At 37.9% G+C, this 18,373-nt stretch overlaps 3 protein-coding genes and 1 pseudogene across 4 annotated transcripts; 3 read left to right on the top strand and 1 right to left on the bottom strand.

The window, feature by feature from the left end:
• Positions 1 to 2,708: 2,708 nt before the first annotated feature.
• Positions 2,709 to 4,594, top strand: LOC132619666 (G-type lectin S-receptor-like serine/threonine-protein kinase LECRK3). The gene is made up of 4 exons (XM_060334501.1): positions 2,709 to 2,818; positions 2,985 to 3,022; positions 3,502 to 4,010; positions 4,088 to 4,594. The coding sequence occupies exons 1-4, from the start codon at positions 2,709 to 2,711 to the stop codon at positions 4,592 to 4,594; spliced, it is 1,164 nt and encodes a 387-aa protein (XP_060190484.1).
• A 133-nt stretch (positions 4,595 to 4,727) lies between these two features.
• Positions 4,728 to 5,811, top strand: LOC132619665 (G-type lectin S-receptor-like serine/threonine-protein kinase LECRK4). The gene is made up of 2 exons (XM_060334500.1): positions 4,728 to 5,114; positions 5,209 to 5,811. Exons 1-2 carry the CDS (start codon positions 4,728 to 4,730, stop codon positions 5,809 to 5,811), a joined length of 990 nt encoding a protein of 329 aa, XP_060190483.1.
• LOC132618029 (uncharacterized) lies at positions 5,747 to 17,940 on the bottom strand. 2 transcript variants are annotated; one of them, XM_060333092.1, is made up of 2 exons: positions 17,627 to 17,940; positions 5,747 to 7,028 (listed from the first exon to the last, which is right to left on the bottom strand). In XM_060333092.1, exon 2 carries the CDS (start codon positions 6,961 to 6,963, stop codon positions 6,526 to 6,528), a length of 438 nt encoding a protein of 145 aa, XP_060189075.1. In that variant the 5' UTR covers positions 6,964 to 7,028; positions 17,627 to 17,940; the 3' UTR covers positions 5,747 to 6,525. The 2 variants fall into 2 exon arrangements, with proteins under 2 accessions (XP_060189075.1, XP_060189076.1); XM_060333093.1 differs by lacking the exon at positions 17,627 to 17,940 and adding an exon at positions 12,597 to 12,772.
• On the top strand, positions 7,425 to 10,352 carry LOC132618028 (coatomer subunit beta'-2-like; annotated as a pseudogene).
• Positions 17,941 to 18,373: the final 433 nt, after the last annotated feature.

Genomic DNA, 18,373 nt, shown 5'->3' with positions numbered 1-18,373 from the left:
ATATACAGCCACCAAGTATGGTCCGTATTTCAATATACGGTCCGTATTTAAGCATTTAAAAACGTGGCAGAAACTGGAATTTTCCTCCTTCGTGATACGACCCAAAGTACGCTCTGTATCTTAGAATACGGCCAGTACTGTTGGTCGTATAACTCTTGTTTTGCTGAACTGAAGCAGTTTTCAACTCAAATATTTTCCCATCTGATTTTCTATGTCCCGAATCATGAACGTAGTGTAGTTTAATGGTACGAGGTGTTACACAACAGACTTGCTGTTTACCATTATATAGTCCAGGAACTTGGTGGCTATAAACTTTTTCAATCTGGCATCCTCAGTTTTATATTTCTTTTCCAACGCATGCCATAGTTCTTTCGAAGTTCCCACATTACTATAGACGTTGTAAAGATCATCCTTCAGTCCACTAAGTGTATAGTTCTTACACAAAAAAATCCAAGTGCTTCCAAGCCTCGATCACAATGAAACGTTCATTTTCAGGAGTTGGTTCCAGTAGAACCGAAAATTCCTCCTCAATATACTTTTGTAGACTTAAAGTCATCAAGTAAAAGAACATCTTTTATTGCCACCTTTTGAAATCAATCCCGATAAACTTTCCGGGCTTCTCTGCCGGGGCAGCACGACTGGAAGAAGCAGCATTGCTTGTAAAGCCAACCGAGGGGGTTCGTGTGGCAATAGCAGTAGCATTCAGATTTGGAGTTTGGTCTCCCATTTCTGTTGACAAACACAAATAGAATTAACAAAATCGGTGAAGTTTTTATATCTTCAAACCAAATGCACAAACTTATATACTTGATGAAGTTTTTATATCTTCAAATCGAGTAGACAAATGAGTAAAAAGTTATGAAAACTTTAATCTCAAAAGCAAAGTAGAAAATCCGAAGATTTTAGTCTCCAACACAAACAGAACACAAAAGATTAAACAATAAAAATTAGATATCTTAAGCGTGTTATCTCTGACTGTTCAAATTAGTAATTTACCAGAAGTTTTTTAAAACCAGTAATTTACTACAATCAGTAATTTAACAGTAATTTACTAAAATCAATTTCTGTTTTATAAAATCAGAAATTGTTAAATACAGAAGTTAGATGAAACTGAAAATTTTCGAGCCCACAAGTTTCTTGTGTGTCCTTAAGAAATCTAATCCCCTCATAGTTGCCAAGGTTAAAGGATTAATTTCACCCAAGATAGAACGAAAAACTATTCAGCAATAGCGGCAATGCAAATTGTAGAACTTCGGCAAACTCAAAGAGCGACAGCAAATCACACTGGACACTTAAGTTGTTTTGCTTTGGAAAAATATGCAGAATGCAGAAGAGAGAAGGGGTAAAACACGCAAATTTTCAGTGGTCGAAAACCGAGGCAAAGCCTCGGAATTTATAGCCATACGTTTTGTTCTGAACAGGTGCAGAAGTGTCTGTTCGTTAAAGTGTTGTGTCTATTCAGTGGTTATTACCATTGGGAATAAAAATAACAATTCCGCGAATTTTATTTAATTAAAATTCCACGAAAAAATTATTAAGGGAAAATAAATGGAGTAGAATTTTAGAAATAAATTTGGTCCAAAATGATTATCAATCAATCTGACCATTTGATCGAAGACAAAACCAAAATCGAGCTGAGCAGCAGCGGTGCGAGGGAAGTCCCTCTTCTCAACTCTTTAAGAGCTAGAAGAGGTGATTCTATATAGGGAAAAGGGTCAAATATACCCTTGAACTTTGCGAAAATGTCTAGATATGCCCTCCGTTTAAAGTTTGGCTCATCTATGCCCTTACCGTCCAACTTTTGGCACATATATACCCTTGAAGACGTTAAATGCATTGCTGGAATTTCCAATACCATTAAATATATTTTTTTAACATCATAAATTGCCACGTGGCATTTAAATTGCCACATGACATTTAAATTTAACATACCCCTCCCATCTAATCCACCCATCCAATAACCCGACCGACCCTCCCTTTTACCCATCTAATCCATTTACCTTCCCTCTTCCAACACCTACCTCCATGGATCTATCTCCATCTCCCATCGTCAAAACCATCTTCATTCAACATAGCAACATTAGTTACTAAACAAAAATACTACCCAATTATGATAATCAATTAAAAATTAGAAGATGAACTAACAAAGGTGTGTTTATTCTCCATCCCACCTCCACCTAACCTCGAGCCACCACTGCCAATACCTCCACTCCCATGGGCAAAAACCACATTCATCTAGCAAAATAGACCATTAATACATCATATTCATCATCATCAACAACACCAAATTTTCTTTGTAAACAAATGGGTATTCATTGAAGTATCGATTTGAACCTTTGGACCTCCACTACTAATATAAGATTTATCTCTTACTTGTAATTTTAGCTGAAAGATTGAAACTTTTCAATATTTTATATCAAATTACACAGAAAAAAGATGAATTCGGGTCTCAAACCTATAAAGAAGACTTGCCCCCATTTTCAAATTAATTCAACAGAAAACTACACCAATCCATTTCAATCAAACAACAAATCTCAGCAATCAATTATCCATAGAAATCAAGTGAAGCATGACTTGAAATAGTGAGAAGAGTAGAGATGGAACTCAAATTACCAGGTATCTTGTTACTTTGCTTCAGTGAACTAGGACCGTAGCTCGACTAGAAATACCTCTAATTTAACCGGAGAAGAAAATTGACGACTGTGTCAATGGAGGTTTCAGGTGGTGATGGAGAATCGACCGTCATTGGTGGCTGTTTCTGGCGGTGGTTTTGCTCTGTTTTTGTGGTGATTCTATGGTTGAACCTTGATCGAGGAAGGTGAGATGGCCAGTGATGTGGTGGAGGAGCAGAGAAATGGTGGTTCACCCGGCGATGTCGGGTTATTTTGTGGGTCGGGTATTGGATGGGTGGTTTAAATGGGAGGGTCTTTAAAATTTAAATGCCATGTGGCTATTTTAGTTTTTTTTTTTTTTACAATTAACAGGTTGGGAAAATCCAGCAAGGCATTTAACGTCTTCGGGAGTATATATGTGCCAAAAGTTGCACGGACAGGGGCACAAATGAGCCAAACTTTAAACGGAGGGCATATCTAGACATTTCGCAAAGTACAAGGGTATATTTGACCCTTTTCCCTTCTATATATAAGAACACAAGTACTTTCCCCCACCAATGAGGGACAAAGTGCCTTTGCAAAATGATATTTATTTGAATATTTCATTTCCTTCCATTTTATTTTCCCACCATTTCCCAATTCACACTATACTCATCTTTAAAGCCCAACACAACTTTTCCAGGTCAAGAAAATATGGTAGCCAATGACCAATTCAACATTTGATTTAGGAGACCGGGTTCAACAAGGTCATTGACTTTGTAACATTACACGAGACTTGAAACATTATATTTATAACTTATAGGTGTAATAATTCCATTAACTTTGCCTCTTTCTTACATGGATTTTGTAGCCGTGTTTCTTGTTGGTCTATTATTGTTTCCCCTTTCAGCCATTGCTCAATCTTACCAAAATGTTAGTCTGGGTTCATCACTCACTACAAGTGATGTTACTACCTTTTGGCCATCCCCTTCTGGCGAATTCGCTTTTGTCTTCCAAAGAATTGGAAATGGATCAGGGTTCTTACTAGCCATATGGTTCAACAAAATCACAGAGAAAACCATAGTTTGGTCAGCCAATAGGAATAGTCTTGCCCCAGATGGATCCAAGGTTCAGCTCTCCACAAATGGGAGACTAGTCCTCACTGATCCAAATGGTCGGGAGATGTGGGCTCGTCCCAAGGCTATTGCTGAATTGGCCTATGGAGCCGTGCTTGACAATGGAAACTTTGTGTTAGCAGCCAGTAGTTCAGCCACTGCATGGCAGAGTTTTAATGAGCCAACCGATACGATTGTGCCTGGTCAAGTACTTAATCTAGATAACAGTCTTGTTTCAAGCTTCTCTGACACGAATTCATCGATTGGGAGGTTCAAGTTCATACTTCAAACTGATGGAAATCTGGTGCTTTACTAGGTCAATTACCCAGCAGTTGATGTAACAGATGCATATTGGGTAACCTCGTCAGTAGTGGTTACCAGGTGATCTTCAACCAATCCGGCTATATTTTTCTTCAAGCCAAGAATGGAACTCTGTTAAATTCGATATTTTCCAATGGGGAAAACTCAGGAACCCAATCAATGTATCATCGAGCGATTCTTGAATATGATGGAGTATTTAGGCACTACGTCTATTCAAAAACTTCTAGTGGGATGCAGATGGAATGGTCTACTTTGTATTACGTTCCTGAAAACATCTGTCTGGCTATAACCCAAGATATAGGAGGAGGGGCCTGTGTTTTCAACAGCCTTTGCTCAGTGGTTAACCGGAGGCCAAGATGTGATTTTCCACTCGGATATATGTTGAATGATCCGAACGACAAATTAGGCAGCTGCAGACGAAATTTCTCTGAGCAAGACTGTAACCGTGAATCGCGAGAAGTCGAGGCTTTCAATTTCCAAGAAATGAACAACACTAACTGGCCTGACTCTGATTATGAGTCTTACGGGGGGTTTCTGAGGATTGGTGCAAACAAATTGTTTGAGTGATTGTTTTTGTGTTGTTGCCATTTACATTGGCAATAACATTTGTTGGAAGAAAAGGTATCCACTTTCAAATGGGAGGAAAGATCCAACAGTTGTAGGGAAGGCTTTGATAAAAAAAAGGAAAGACAACTCCACAATGGGATCATCAACTTGCCAAAAAAGAAAAAAGAAAAATCAATCGACTCCAGTAATTTTTGGTTCTGTGTTGTTGGCCAGTTCAATTTTCATGAACTTAATCGCCCTTCTGTACGTTTTTAAGTTTAAAGGGAAAAAGCCAAAGAAGATTGTGGTTGTTCCAGGAGTGAACTTAAGAAGTTTTAGCTACAATGAGCTAGAAGAAGCTACAAATGGATTCAAGGAAGTATTAGGAACTGGGGCCTTCTCAACAGTTTACAAAGCGGTTCTTGATGACGAAAATGGGAAAGTTGTTGCTGTCAAAAAACTAAACAAAATGGTAACAAAAGGAGAAGAAGAATTCGTAGCTGAAGTGAATTCAATCAGCAGGACTAATCACAAGAACTTGGTCCAACTCCTTGGATTCTGCAACAAAGGCCAACACCGCCTTTTAGTATATGAATACATGAAAACCGACTCAATAGAACACTTGCTATTCAAAGATTCCAGGCTTATCTGGTCCAAAAGGGTACAAGTTTCTATTGACAGCTGCCAAAGGACTTGGCTATTTGCATGAAGAGTGCAGTACCGAAATTATACATTGTGACATCAAACCCCCAAATGTGCTTTTGGATGAAAGTTTGATAGCAAAAATAGCAGATTTTGGTATGGCCAAGCTTCTGAGAAAAAATCAAACTCGAACAACCACTAGGATACGTGGAACGAGAGGGTATGTAGCCCCAGAGTGGTTCAGAAACGTGCCTATAAATGTGAAGGTGGATGTGTACAACTTCGGGGTCTTGCTCTTAGAGTTGATTTGCTGCAGAAAAAATTATGAGCAGGAGGTGGAAAATGAGAACGAAATTATACTAGTGGAGTGGGCTTTTGATTGCTATAAAAGAAACGAATTGCATCTACGTGTGGATAATGATGAAGAGGCATTAGTAGATATCAAGAGGTTTGAGAAGTTCTTGATGGTTGCTATTTGGTGCATTCAAGAAATTCCAGCATTAAGGCCTAGCATGAATAAAGTCATACTAATGCTTGAAGGTTCTGTTGAGGTGTCAATTCCTCCAGACCCTTTTTCCTTTATCAATTTTGTATAGCTCAACCATGTTTTTCCTTATTCTTTTGTTTGCACCTAAAGAGTAGCAATAACCTGTGTACTCAATGTACCTTTAAAAGAAAAAAGAAAAAAACTGTGTACTCAAAGTCAATTTTGTATCTGTATATTCAGTGCAATATGCTTCTTGAAAGGGAAAAGGGTCAAAAATACCCCTCCACTTTGGAAAAATGGCTAAAAATATCCTCCGAACTTATTTTGGATAAAAAATACCCCTCCTGTCCTTAAAGTTTTCAAATATACCCCTGTCTTGACGGAAATTATCTCCCCACATAACCCAAAATCATTTTTTAAACCCGCTTCATCATTTAAACCCGACTCAAATAAATAATAACCTATAAGATCCCCTCATTCTCCCAACACGTAGGTATGAAGTTTGAGGGAATTGGGGGAATAAGAGGATCTTATGGGTTATTATTTAGTTGGGTCGGGTTTAAATGACTGGAGAGCGGGTTTTAAAAATTATTTCGGGTTATTTTGAGGGATAATTTTCGCCAAGACAAGGGTATATTTGAAAACTTTAAGGACAGGAGGGGTATTTTTGACCCAAAATAAATTCAGAAGGATATTTTTAGCCTTTTTCCAAAGTAGAGGGGTATTTTTGACCCTTTAGTACCTTCTACTTTGGTCAACCCATCCCCTAATAAATAATAAAGGAAAAGAAATCTTCATGTTTCTTCATTTGATATTGAACCAATCAGAATCCTGAATTCCCGACATCGGAAGCTTTGGGGTATCCATTATACTCCAACTTGACAGTCAACGTCGCACATATAGCTCTAAATTTCAACCTCAATGAGTCCACAATATCAGTTGCAAACTCGTTTTCCGGTTCAGAAATGGGATACTTTTGGAGCAACTCATCCATCTGTTTGATGCTTTTCTGTACACGTGACGAAAAACAGTTTGGTTGTACTAAAATTGCAACATTCCAGACATCAATGCAACCTCTGTAAAAACCTAATTCCTCACCCGTTTCGAACCCTGTTTTGAGCCCCACATCGCGCCTTTCATCTCTACCAGAGGCTAGGCCGTTGGAGTAGCCTTCAGAGTAGCCTTCGTTGTAGTCTGTGTCCCCTAAATTCAGTGATGAGTCGAAAATGTCTTCATTTGAATTAGGCTGGTGAGAACTCATGGTGTTTTACCAATACTTTCAGATGGAAGAATACCTTAGATTGTTGTGGAAGAACAAATTGAAACCTGAAATTGTCAAATTTTGGTTGTTACATACCACTCAATTTAAGGTAATTGAGCCAAAACTAGGAAAACCTGATAAAGTTAATCCACCTTTAAATCCAAATATTTTATTTGTAAGGATTGGGAAATCTCAAGACTACTAACAAATAGGCCTGGTCATCTGGTTTATTACCAAGTCAACAGCATAATGCCGCCTGATAAGTGAATATATTTTCATTTTGATGACCAATTTTTTTTTGTGTTCGATTTACAATTTGGACCAACCCAAAGGCTTGAATGGATTTTCACCGGGAAAGGGAAGGGGAGAGGTAGGGGTCTCCATATTAGCATATAAAGTTGAATTGGCACAACAAAAAAGAGAAACAACCGTACATAATGACTTTCAAATCCTAACTTAGACAATCGTACCACCAAACTCTATGGATACTTTAATACCATAAAGCATATCAAAACCTAGGACACGACAAGAAACTTAATAGAACTTCAATGGTTAACGGCATAAAAGACCTCTGCTGAATTCAAGAGGAATTATCAGCAGCTGTTCAAACATTCAATTACCAATACGGGTAAAGTGCGTGGATCTACATCCTACAGAGCCATGGATATTGGCAAGTTTGTATTCCGGGACTGTTTGCATTTGGAATTACCAGATGTAGACAATGGCTAAATCTTTCGAGGTTACTGAATTACCAGTTAGGTCAGCAAAGTTTATAGCACGCAAGCAATGGGTTTTTGCCTGTGCTGATGATATGTACAATCATATATACAATTACAATACCATGGACAAGATCAAAGTATTCGAAGCGCACACTGATTATATTACGTGTGTGGCTGTTCATCCTACTCTACCATGTGTGCTGTCATCTTCTGATGACATGCTTATCTATGGGACTGGGAGAAAGGATGGCTATGCTCTCAAATTTTTCAGGGTCATTCCCATTATGTGATGCAAGTCACATTTAATCGAAAGACACCAATACATTTGCCAGTGCATCTCTTGATCAGACTATAAAGATTTGGAACCCTGGCTACCCGGACCCAAACTTCACATTGGATGCGCATCTAAAAGGGGTTAATTGTGTTTACTCTTTTGCTGGTTGTGACAAACCTTATATGATAACTGGTTCTGATGACCATACTGCTAAGGTGTGGGGCTATCAGACTAAAAGTTGTGTCCAGACTCTTGAAGGCCATACACACAATGTCTCTGCCGTATGTTTTGATCCTGCTCTTCCTATTATAATTATGGGGTATGAAGATGGTACAGTTCGTATGTGGCATGCAACCACTTATAGACTTGAAAACATTTTGAGTTACGGCCTTGAAAGAGTTTGGGCAGTTGATTATATGAGAAGGACAAGAAGGGTTGGTATAGGTTATGATGAGGGAACTATCATGGTAAAAATTGGCCGAGAAGAACCAGTTGCCAGCACACAATGAAGTACAAACTGTCAACATCGAGACAGTGTGTGTGGGGGGGTGGGGGGTGGGATTACGAGGTTACTGATGGAGAAAAGCTGCCTTTGGCTGTCAAGGAATTGGGAACTTGTCACCTCTATCTACAAAGCTTGAAGCATTATCCAAATGGAAGGTCTGTTGTTTGTGGAGATGGAGAGTATATCATATATACTGCTCTACCATTTGGTGCAGCTTGGAATTTGTTTGATCTTCTGATGGAGAATATGATGTAAGGTAAAGTACGTCAAGGATTAAGATCTTCAGCAAACATTTTCAGGAGAAGAAAAGCATCCGCCCTACTTTCTCAGCTGCGCGCATCTATGGAGGTACTCTACTACTCTATTGGCGATGTGCTCAAATGATTTTATTTGTTTCTACAATAGGGCTGACTGCAGGTTGATAAGACGAATTGATGTTAATGTGAAGAATCTCCGCTGACTGCTGGGCAGACTGGTGATCTGATGGCAATTGCAAGTAATGCATCCTTCTACATACTTAAGTATAATCGTGAGGTGCCCATTTAGATCGTGGAAGATCAGTAGATGAGCAAGGCGTTGAAGAAGCTTTTGAACTCCTTTATGAGATAAATGAACAGGTCAGGACTGGAATTTGGTTTTAGCGATTGTACAATAATTCCTCCTGGAAACTTGACTACTGTGTGGTGCACAATGTTTCATTTAGACTGGCCTATGTACCTTCTTGGATATCTAGCTAACCAGAGTAAGGTTTTTCTGATAGACAAAGAGTTCAATGTCATTGGATATACTTTACTGCTCAGACTGATTGAGTACAAGACACTTGTGATCCGTGGTGACTGGGACAGAGCAAATGAGGTGCTGCCATCGATTCCTAAGGAGCACCAGAATATTGTTTCTCTTCTTGGCGTCGCGAGGTATGGTAGATGAAGAATTAGAAGTTGCCATAGAGCCTAACTACAGATTTGATCTAGCCATACAGCTGGGGAAATTAGATATTGAAAGGACATTGCAGTGGTAGCTCAGAATGAGTCCAAGTGGAAGCAGTTGGGTGAACCAGCCATGTCTGCTGGAATGCTGGATAAGGCAGAGGAATGTCAGAAGTATGCCAATGACTTGAGTAGTCTATTGCTACTCTATTCTTCAGTAGGAGATACTGAAGGAATAACTGAACTAGCAACTCTTGCCAAAGAGAAAGGGAAAAACAATGTCACATTCCTTTGCATGTTCCTTTTGGGTAAAGTGGAGGAATGCACTCATCTACTGATTGATAGCAACCGGATACCTGAGGGTGCTTTTATGGCTAGATCTTATCTGCCAAGTAAGGTTTCTGAAATAGTTGCAATATGGAAGAAGGACCTCAGAAAGGTTAACCAGAAAGCAGCAGAAGCTTTGGCTGACCTAGTTGAAGCTTTCAACATGAGAATGGATGAAGAACCAATTGAAAATGGAGATATGTACCGCGAGGTTGCAGAACAGAGTGGTGATGAGGTGCAAGAACTGGGGCAAAATGATTCACAAAATGAGAGACAAGAAGAGGGCCAAGAAGAGCCTGTGGTCGTGGCTGACTCTACTGGTGGTACAGCACTCATTAATGGAACCAAGGCAGAACAAGGGTGGGCTACAAATAATGAAGGAAAACTATCAGCCTAAAAGCAATTGGTTAGGCCAGTGTGAAAATCCTAGCTTTCTTGCTCTGCTTACACCAAGTCACTAGGTTCATTTAAAACGGTTCCATCTATTCAATAGGTGTTTCCTTAAAAGGGGGCGATCAAGGGATGAGGCATGTCTATTCCGCAAGCGGTGTTATTTTGTAGCAATGAGTTGTGTAGGCATATTAGACATACATTGGCAGCTTCCGTTGTTATCTTTAGTCACTCATAGTTGTTTTATCAAAATATAGCATAGCTTATCAAGGGCGAGAATGGAGCATTGACTTCTTGCATGATCCCTGAAGCATACTACTCTGTAACCAAAGAGAAGAACAAAAATAAAATGCCTGGAGTCATGTCCATCAAACATACACTACAATGGTTAGATTTAGAAAGCTATTTACTGCTTGGAAACAAACTTGGTGGACCTTGGACAGAGATGATTTTAAAATACATTCAAGTATACTTCCTCAATCAAAAGAAGTTGTCAGTCGTCCAAACTTACTTTCAAGTAAAGGTTGTCTCAGAATAGCTAAAAACAAGAAGCCATGGAAATGTCACATCTCAGAAGTAAACCAATTATATCTCTCTATCTTCAATTGTCAAATCTTCATCCATCAAATAAAATGACAATATAATTGTCATCAAGTCATCAGTTTTTTCTTTTGTGTTATGATCAAAGTTGTTGGCCTTAATTAATCAAACTATCTGTGGCATTGTCACAGAGTTTGATGGTATAGTTTAAGGAGGATAAAACACATTCTAGTTCAGGGCATCTGTGTCTCTTCTCTTCACATGCCCAAACCATATCAATCTCACTTCTCGCATCTTTTCTTCCACCGAGGCCACCCCCACCTTATCCCGAATATGCTCATTCCTAATCCTGTCACTCCTGGTGTGGCCACACATCCATCTTAACATTCTCATTTCGGCAACTTTCATCTTTTGAACGTGAGAGATCTTAACTGGCCACCACTCCGCCTCATACAACATAGTCGGTCTAACCACCACTGTGTAGAACTTGCCCTTAAGTTTTGGTGGCACCTTCTTGTCACATAGCACTCCGGAAGCAAGCCTCTATTTCATTCACCCTGCCCTAATACGATATGTGACATCATCGTCAATCTCGCCGCTGCTTTGCAGAATAGACCCAAGGTACTTGAAACTACTTTTCTTCTGGATGGCCTGGGTACCAAGTCTCACTTCCAAGCCAGCCTCCTGAGGTGCTTCACTGAACTTACACTCCAAGTACTCTGTCTTGGTCCTACTCAGCTTAAACCCTTTAGAATCCAGAGTATGTCTCCACCTCTCCAGCTTAGCGTTAACTCCGCTACGGGTCTCGTCGATCAGGACTATGTCGTCCGTGAACAGCATACACCATGGCACCTCACCTTGAATTTGCCGTGTTAATTCATCCATCACCAAGGCAAATAAAAACGGACTAAGAGCTGATCCTTGATGCAACCCCATCACAACTGGAAAGTGCTCTGAGTCTCCTCCTACTGTCCTTACCCTGGTTTTGGCTCCCTCATACATGTCCTTGATCACCCTAATGTACGCCACAGGTACACTTTTAACCTCCAAGCATTTCCATAGGATCTGTCTTGGAACTTTGTCATAAGCCTTTTCTAGGTCGATGAATACCATGTGTAAGTCCCTCTTCCTCTCCCTATACTGCTCCACCAACCTTATCATAAGATGGATGGCTTCTGTAGTTGAGCGTCCCGGCATGAATCCGAACTGGTTCTCTGAAACAGACACACCTCTCCTCACCCTCATCTCCACCACCCTTTCCCACACTTTCATAGTATGGCTTAGCAGCTTGATACCTCTATAGTTGTTGCAACTCTGGATATCTCCCTTATTCTTGTATAGAGGGATCATTACACTCGCCCTCCATTCGTCAGGCATCAATGTCGTCTTAAAGATGACATTAAACAACCTAGTCAGCCACTCCAAACCTACCGGGCCCGCGCTCTTCCAGAATTAATAACAACTAAATCAAAAGTCTGCTTTTCTTTCTCTTTAAGAGCCTATACTTGTTCAATCCACTAAAACTTTTTCTTTTCTCATTTAGTTTCTTAATTTTGGCCTCCAATCTGAAGATTTGTTTAAATCTAGTACAACACAAATGATGCATTAAGGGAACTGTGGATGGGGAATGAAAGAGACCAAAAAGGGCAGTAACTTACAATCAAGACATCACACGACAGAGAGCTGAAATTAAGGAAAAAGGTCATTCACACTTCAAATTTGATGAAACCTTAGTTGAATCACCTAACCAAGGACATGACCTTAAACTACCATCAAACCCTGAAGCCACTAACTGCCAGTTATAGAATAGTCAAGTGTCCAATAAACCACACAAAAATGGGCAAACCGTAGAATAAAAGAGGGGACGGTGGATCGTACCTGGGAATCCACCGGAAAAAAAAACTACTATGGGAGAAACTGACAGAAAGAAAAAGAAGAGATAAAAATCGTACCTGGTCGCCAGTGGGTGGTCCGCTGGAGGTTTTGCCGCAAGGGAGGGGGGAAGGGGGTATACTGTTGAGCGTTAGAGAAAGCGGGGAGGAGAGGGTAAGTTGCTAATGTCCTAGGAAATAACCTTGAAATTGAGTTTCATCAAACATACAATACTTTGTCAATTTTCATAGTGGGGATCAAATCATGTTTTCTTAGTTAGCGTTTGGCCATAGATTTCATAACAAAATTTGAAAAATCTGATTTGGGTAAAGTTTTTCAAATTTTAAAAATGTGTTTGGTCACAGTTTTTCAAAATATATTCCACATTTTTATTTAAAAAAAACATGCAACATTACTTATACCCATAAATTTTAAATAGTTTAAAAAAAACTTTCAATGGCCAAACTGGAAGCTTAATGAACGGGAGCTCTACAAAATGTTATAGTAAAAGCTTGTAATGATCTACAACTAATAGTCTATTTGGACAAGTTTCTAAAATTAGCTTATTTTGACAGGTAATTTTTTCAAAAGTGTTTTTAAAAAAAGTACTTTGAGTGAGAAACAGTTTGTGTTTGGCCAATTAATTAAAAAAAACACTTTTGAGTAGCAATTAGTGTTTGGCCAAGCTTTTAAAAAGTGCTTCTAGGGCTTTTAAATTGAACTTGGAATAGGAATTTGCATGCGTAATAAGAATAAATATGGCTTTTCGTATTCACCTTAGGGTAATCGTTTCGCTAATGAGGATAGGAATATACCCTTTAGTCTTGCTTAGCTGAATATGGAGATTTAAATACGTTCTTGCTATTGTGAAGACCATAGGAATATAGGTGTTGGAGTAGCTTGAATAGACTTGTGAGCAGCTCGGAAGAGACTCATAAAGTAAATACTAGCCCGTCAACTAGTAACCCAGGAAATAAAATAGGTAGAATTGTTAGAAGACAACTGGATTGTCGGAAGCCATGACCCTGGAACTCATTCTCCTCTGATAAACTTAAAGAACTTCGTCCAAGTTTTATTTTGTTACGAATCTCTTGTTTTACTTAATTTCGTTAAATAGTTACTTTAGTTAAAACAAACCTTGAAATTGTTACTCTCTTGAAGAGTTACAACCGAATTTGAAGTAGTTAAATACTAAAAAGTATAAATCTCTGTGGGTATGATATCTAGACTTAAATACTATATTGTTTGTACGACTACGTATACTTGCATGTACATTTGTTACTATCATTTGTTCAATTATTTACTTTTTAAAATTATTCACATCGCTATTAAAAATTCTAGATACGTCACTAGATGGACCAAGGCTTAGTTGATCCTGCTGCCAAAATTATGGATGCTTTATAGCCTGTTTGGCCAAGCTTATTTTTCTTCAAAAGTGCTTATTTTTCTCATAAAGTGTTTATTTGCAAAGAAGTGAGGTGTTTGGCCAAGCTTTTGAGAGAACATAAGTGTTTTTAGGAAGTAGCAAAAGCAGTTTTTCAGAAGCTAAAAAAATAGTTTTTCCCTAAAAACACTTTTTTTGAAAAGCACTTTTGAAAAAATACACTTATAGCCTGTTTGGCCAAGTTTATGTTTCCCCCAAAAGTATTTATTTTTTCAATAAGTCCTTATTTTTAAAAAAGTAAGGTGTTTGGCCAAGATTTTGGGAGGAAATAAGTGCTTTTGAGGAGTAGCAGAAGCAGTTTTTAAGAAGCTAAAAAAATAATTTTTGCCTAAAAAAACTTTTTTGAAAAGTACTTTTGAGAAAATACACTTATAGCCTGTTTGGCCAAGCTTATTGGGAAGTAGCACAAACAGTTTTTCAGAAGCTAAAAAAATAATTTTTCCCTAAAAATACTTTTTTTGAAAAGTACTTTTGAGAATAGAAGCACTTTTTAAAAGCTTGGTCAAACACTAATTGCTACTCAAAAGTGTTTTTTTAAATTAATTGGCCAAACACAAACTGTTTCTCACTCAAAGTACTTTTTGAAAAACACTTTTGAAAAAATTACCTGTCAAAATAAGCTAATTTTAGAAACTTGGCCAAACAGACTATTACTTGTAGATCATTACAAGCTTTTACTATAACATTTTGTAGAGCTCCCGTTCATTAAGCTCCCAGTTTGGCCATAGATTTTGAAAGTTTTTTTAAACTATTTAAAATTTATGGGTATAAGTAATGTTGCATGTTTTTTTAAATAAAAATGTGGAATATATTTTGAAAAATTGTGCCCAAACACATCTTTAAAATTTGAAAAACTTTACCAAATCAGATTTTTCAAATTTTGTTACGAAATCTATGGCCAAACGCTAACTAAGAAAACATGATTTGATCCACATTGTGAAAATTGACAAAGTATTGTATGTTTGACGAAACTCAATTTCAAGGTTGTTTCCTTGGACATTAGCAACTTTCCCTCTCCACCCCGCTTTCTCTAACGCTCAACAGTAAACCCCCCTCCCCCCTCGGCAAAACCTCCATCGGACCACCCACTGGCGATCAGGTACGATTTTTATCTCCTCTTTTTCTTTCTGTCTGTTTCTCCCATAGTAGTTTTTTTTTCGGTGGATTCCCAGGTACGACCCACCGTCCCCTCTTTTATTCTACGGTTTGCCCATTTTTGTGTGGTTTATTGTACACTTGACTATTCTATAACTGGCGTTAGTGGCTTCAGGGTTTGATTGTAGTTTAAGGTCATGTCCTTGGTTAGGTGATTCAACTAAGGTTTCATCAAATTTGAAGTGCGAATGACCTTTTTCCTTAATTTCAGCTCTCTGCCGTGTGATGTCTTGATTGTAAGTTACTGCCCTTTTTGGTCTCTTTCATTCCCCATCCACAGTTCCCTTAGTGGTCGTTTGGTAGTTAGCCAAAATTATCCCGGGCTTATAATCCCAAGACTAATTTATCCCACTTCTTGGGATTATTTTATCCCAGGATAAGTGGGATAAGGTGGGATATCCCACCCTTAGGATAAGGCTTCATTTTGTACCGTGTTTGGTAGGAGGTATAAATTTATCCTGGGATAAATTTATACCTCCTACCAAATAGGGTACAAAAAATTAGTGTTGGGATATCCCAGCCTATACCATGCACCAAACGACCCCTTAATGCCTCATTTGTGTTGGACTAGAGTTAAACAAATCTTCAGATTGGAGGCCAAAATTAAGAAACTAAATGAGAAAAGAAAAAGTTTTAGTGGATTGAACAAGTATAGGCTCTTAAAGAGAAAGAAAAGCAGACTTTTGATTTAGTTGTTATTATCTGTGCTCTGTATTGTATTTCTAGATAGTAGAATGCTACATGGAAACACGTGGAATTTGAATTCAAGACTTCGTAAATAGTTTTTGTTTTTAATGTAAATTGCATATTGTTGGTTTATTGGCTAGAATTTTGGTATCATTAACTAACATCTGGCATACATATACTGAATTTGATGCATAATGGTTCCTTTCTCGAACTAGAATGTGTTTTATCCTCCTTAAACTATACCATCAAACTCTGTGACAATGCCACAGATAGTTTGATTAATTAAGGCCAACAACTTTGATCATAACACAAAAGAAAAAACTGATGACTTGATGACAATTATATTGTCATTTTATTTGATGGATGAAGATTTGGCAATTGAAGATACAGAGATATAATTGGTTTACTTCTGAGATGTGACATTTTCATGGCTTCTTGTTGTTAGCTATTCTGAGACAACCTTTACTTGAAAGTTTGGACGACGGACAACTTCTTTTGATTGAGGAAGTATACTTGAATGTATTTCCATGTATAGAAGTCCTGTATACTTTGTATATCCCCAGCTCAAGACACAAGTATAAATGACACATAGCAGGTAAGAGCAGGATTTTCATGGTTATTACTCAATTTACATCTAACAAACCATGCTAGTATACATTCAGGATTTCACAGAGAAAAGGCATGCCAATATTTCCAACTTACAGTTACTGTTAGACAAACAAGACCTTCTTAATATGGCAAAGTTTTTTATCTTCCCAGAATGTGACATAAATTTGTCAAGGGACTTGTTTTTTTTATATATCATAACTCAAGTGTTGATCTTCAAAACAGGCTCAACTTACACTTATTTTAAATATAGCAATAGGCCACAAAGAAATGCCTGATTTAAAATCCAATTTCAAAGAGTGATTGGTTGATCCTTTAACATGTTTACTAACGATTAGCTGATTGCTCAAGACTCCTTATATTATCATGTAAAGGACTTGGATATCCAGAAAACTTTCAAACAAATAGACCAGTGACCAAATAATACCAGATGAAACTCATGGCTGATTCAAAACACTTTACAAAATGGAACCACCTTCTTTTTACCAGCTTGAATAGTTAGACAGTTCATGAGGACAATTTAGAGCTTTCAACGAACCACATCTTATCTTTAAAAATCACACAGAGGCATAAATAGGCAAGAAGATTAAATTAAAATGGGACAATATACTTTTTTAACCGTGTTCAAATAGCACATTTTCTTCAAAATAGACATGACCTAAATAAGATCTAGGCAAATTAATCAGGTTCAAGACATATCTCCACCTAAAACAATTTTTGGCCTTCTTAAGATTAAACAAACAGCTTAATGTAGAAACAGTTAGTGTTACACAACAATAGTTAATTAACTTGTTAATAGAGTTGTGTCCAATAGTTATAGCATTCTAGCACACTCTTGATCTCAATAACATGGGTATGATTCAAAAACAACCTCCCATTAACTCTAACAGAACCAATCTATACAGACCAAGCACATCTTTATACTACTATACTAAATTAAACAAGGGAAACTGAACCAAAATAGACTAGACACAATTAACATAATGTTTAGCTAAACATATAAAGCCAATCACACCAAGCATGACTTACACTAAACTATCATATTAAACTAAATAAGCAGCTAACAGATGCACCTTGCGTTCATGATATCTACATTCAACTGTGCCCGCAGTATAAAAAAACAAGCAGAAGCTAAGCACATAATGATTAATATTAGAGACAAACAAGCATAAAAAACTAACCAAATAAGATAATAAGGAGAAAGGGTAAGAGTGTTACCTTTCTCGTGTGCAGCCTTAGTCGAGTGTTGGACTTGGAGATTCGTTTACTCCTCAAATCCCAAGAACTCAACCACAAAACCCAAAAAACAAGAGAAAACAAACTCTTTAAAATTTTACTTAAAACTCAAAAAAGTTAAGGATTTCCAATATTTTGGAAATCTCAGGTATTTTCGAGTTCTTTTGAGTATATCAAAATTTATATGCTCAAACTTGTCAAATAACAAAGAAATAGGGTCCTTTAAGTAGGAATCCCCAAAACCCCAATCACATCAATGTGGGATAACTCCCAAAGATGGGACTCCCTCCTCACATCCCATGTTGTAGGGTTAGGATTTAAGTGCAAAAATGAACAAAGGGTCAGATTTCACCCTCAAGTGGTCGATCCATTTGGTTCTTCATGAACCAATGAGATTCATGGATTCAAATCCACAAACAACCAAAAACAATTAAGGAATTGTGGAGTAGTACCGTTTAAGACTCAGAAAATAAAGAAAAAATAGTGAAAAAGGCGAGATAGCACCCTATTTGGGGTGACGTTAGGTGAGAGAAGGTGGAAACATTCATTATTTCCCCTTTCGGCCTTGCAAATCACTGAAAAAGCATCGTACACCTGCCATATTGCCATTTTTAGGCATGGTGACGAGGAAAGAGACAAGGGTTGGCAGCTAGGGTTAGCAAAAGGAAAAGAGAAAGGGAAGAGGCAGGGTGAGTTTAGGGCGGAAAATATAAGAGGAAGGGGCCGTTT

The sequence above is a fragment of the Lycium barbarum genome, chromosome 11 (genome assembly GCF_019175385.1).
Source record: "Lycium barbarum isolate Lr01 chromosome 11, ASM1917538v2, whole genome shotgun sequence".
In the NCBI taxonomy this organism is placed as follows: Eukaryota; Viridiplantae; Streptophyta; class Magnoliopsida; order Solanales; family Solanaceae; genus Lycium; species Lycium barbarum.
This window is presented reverse-complemented; position numbering and strand designations above follow the sequence as displayed.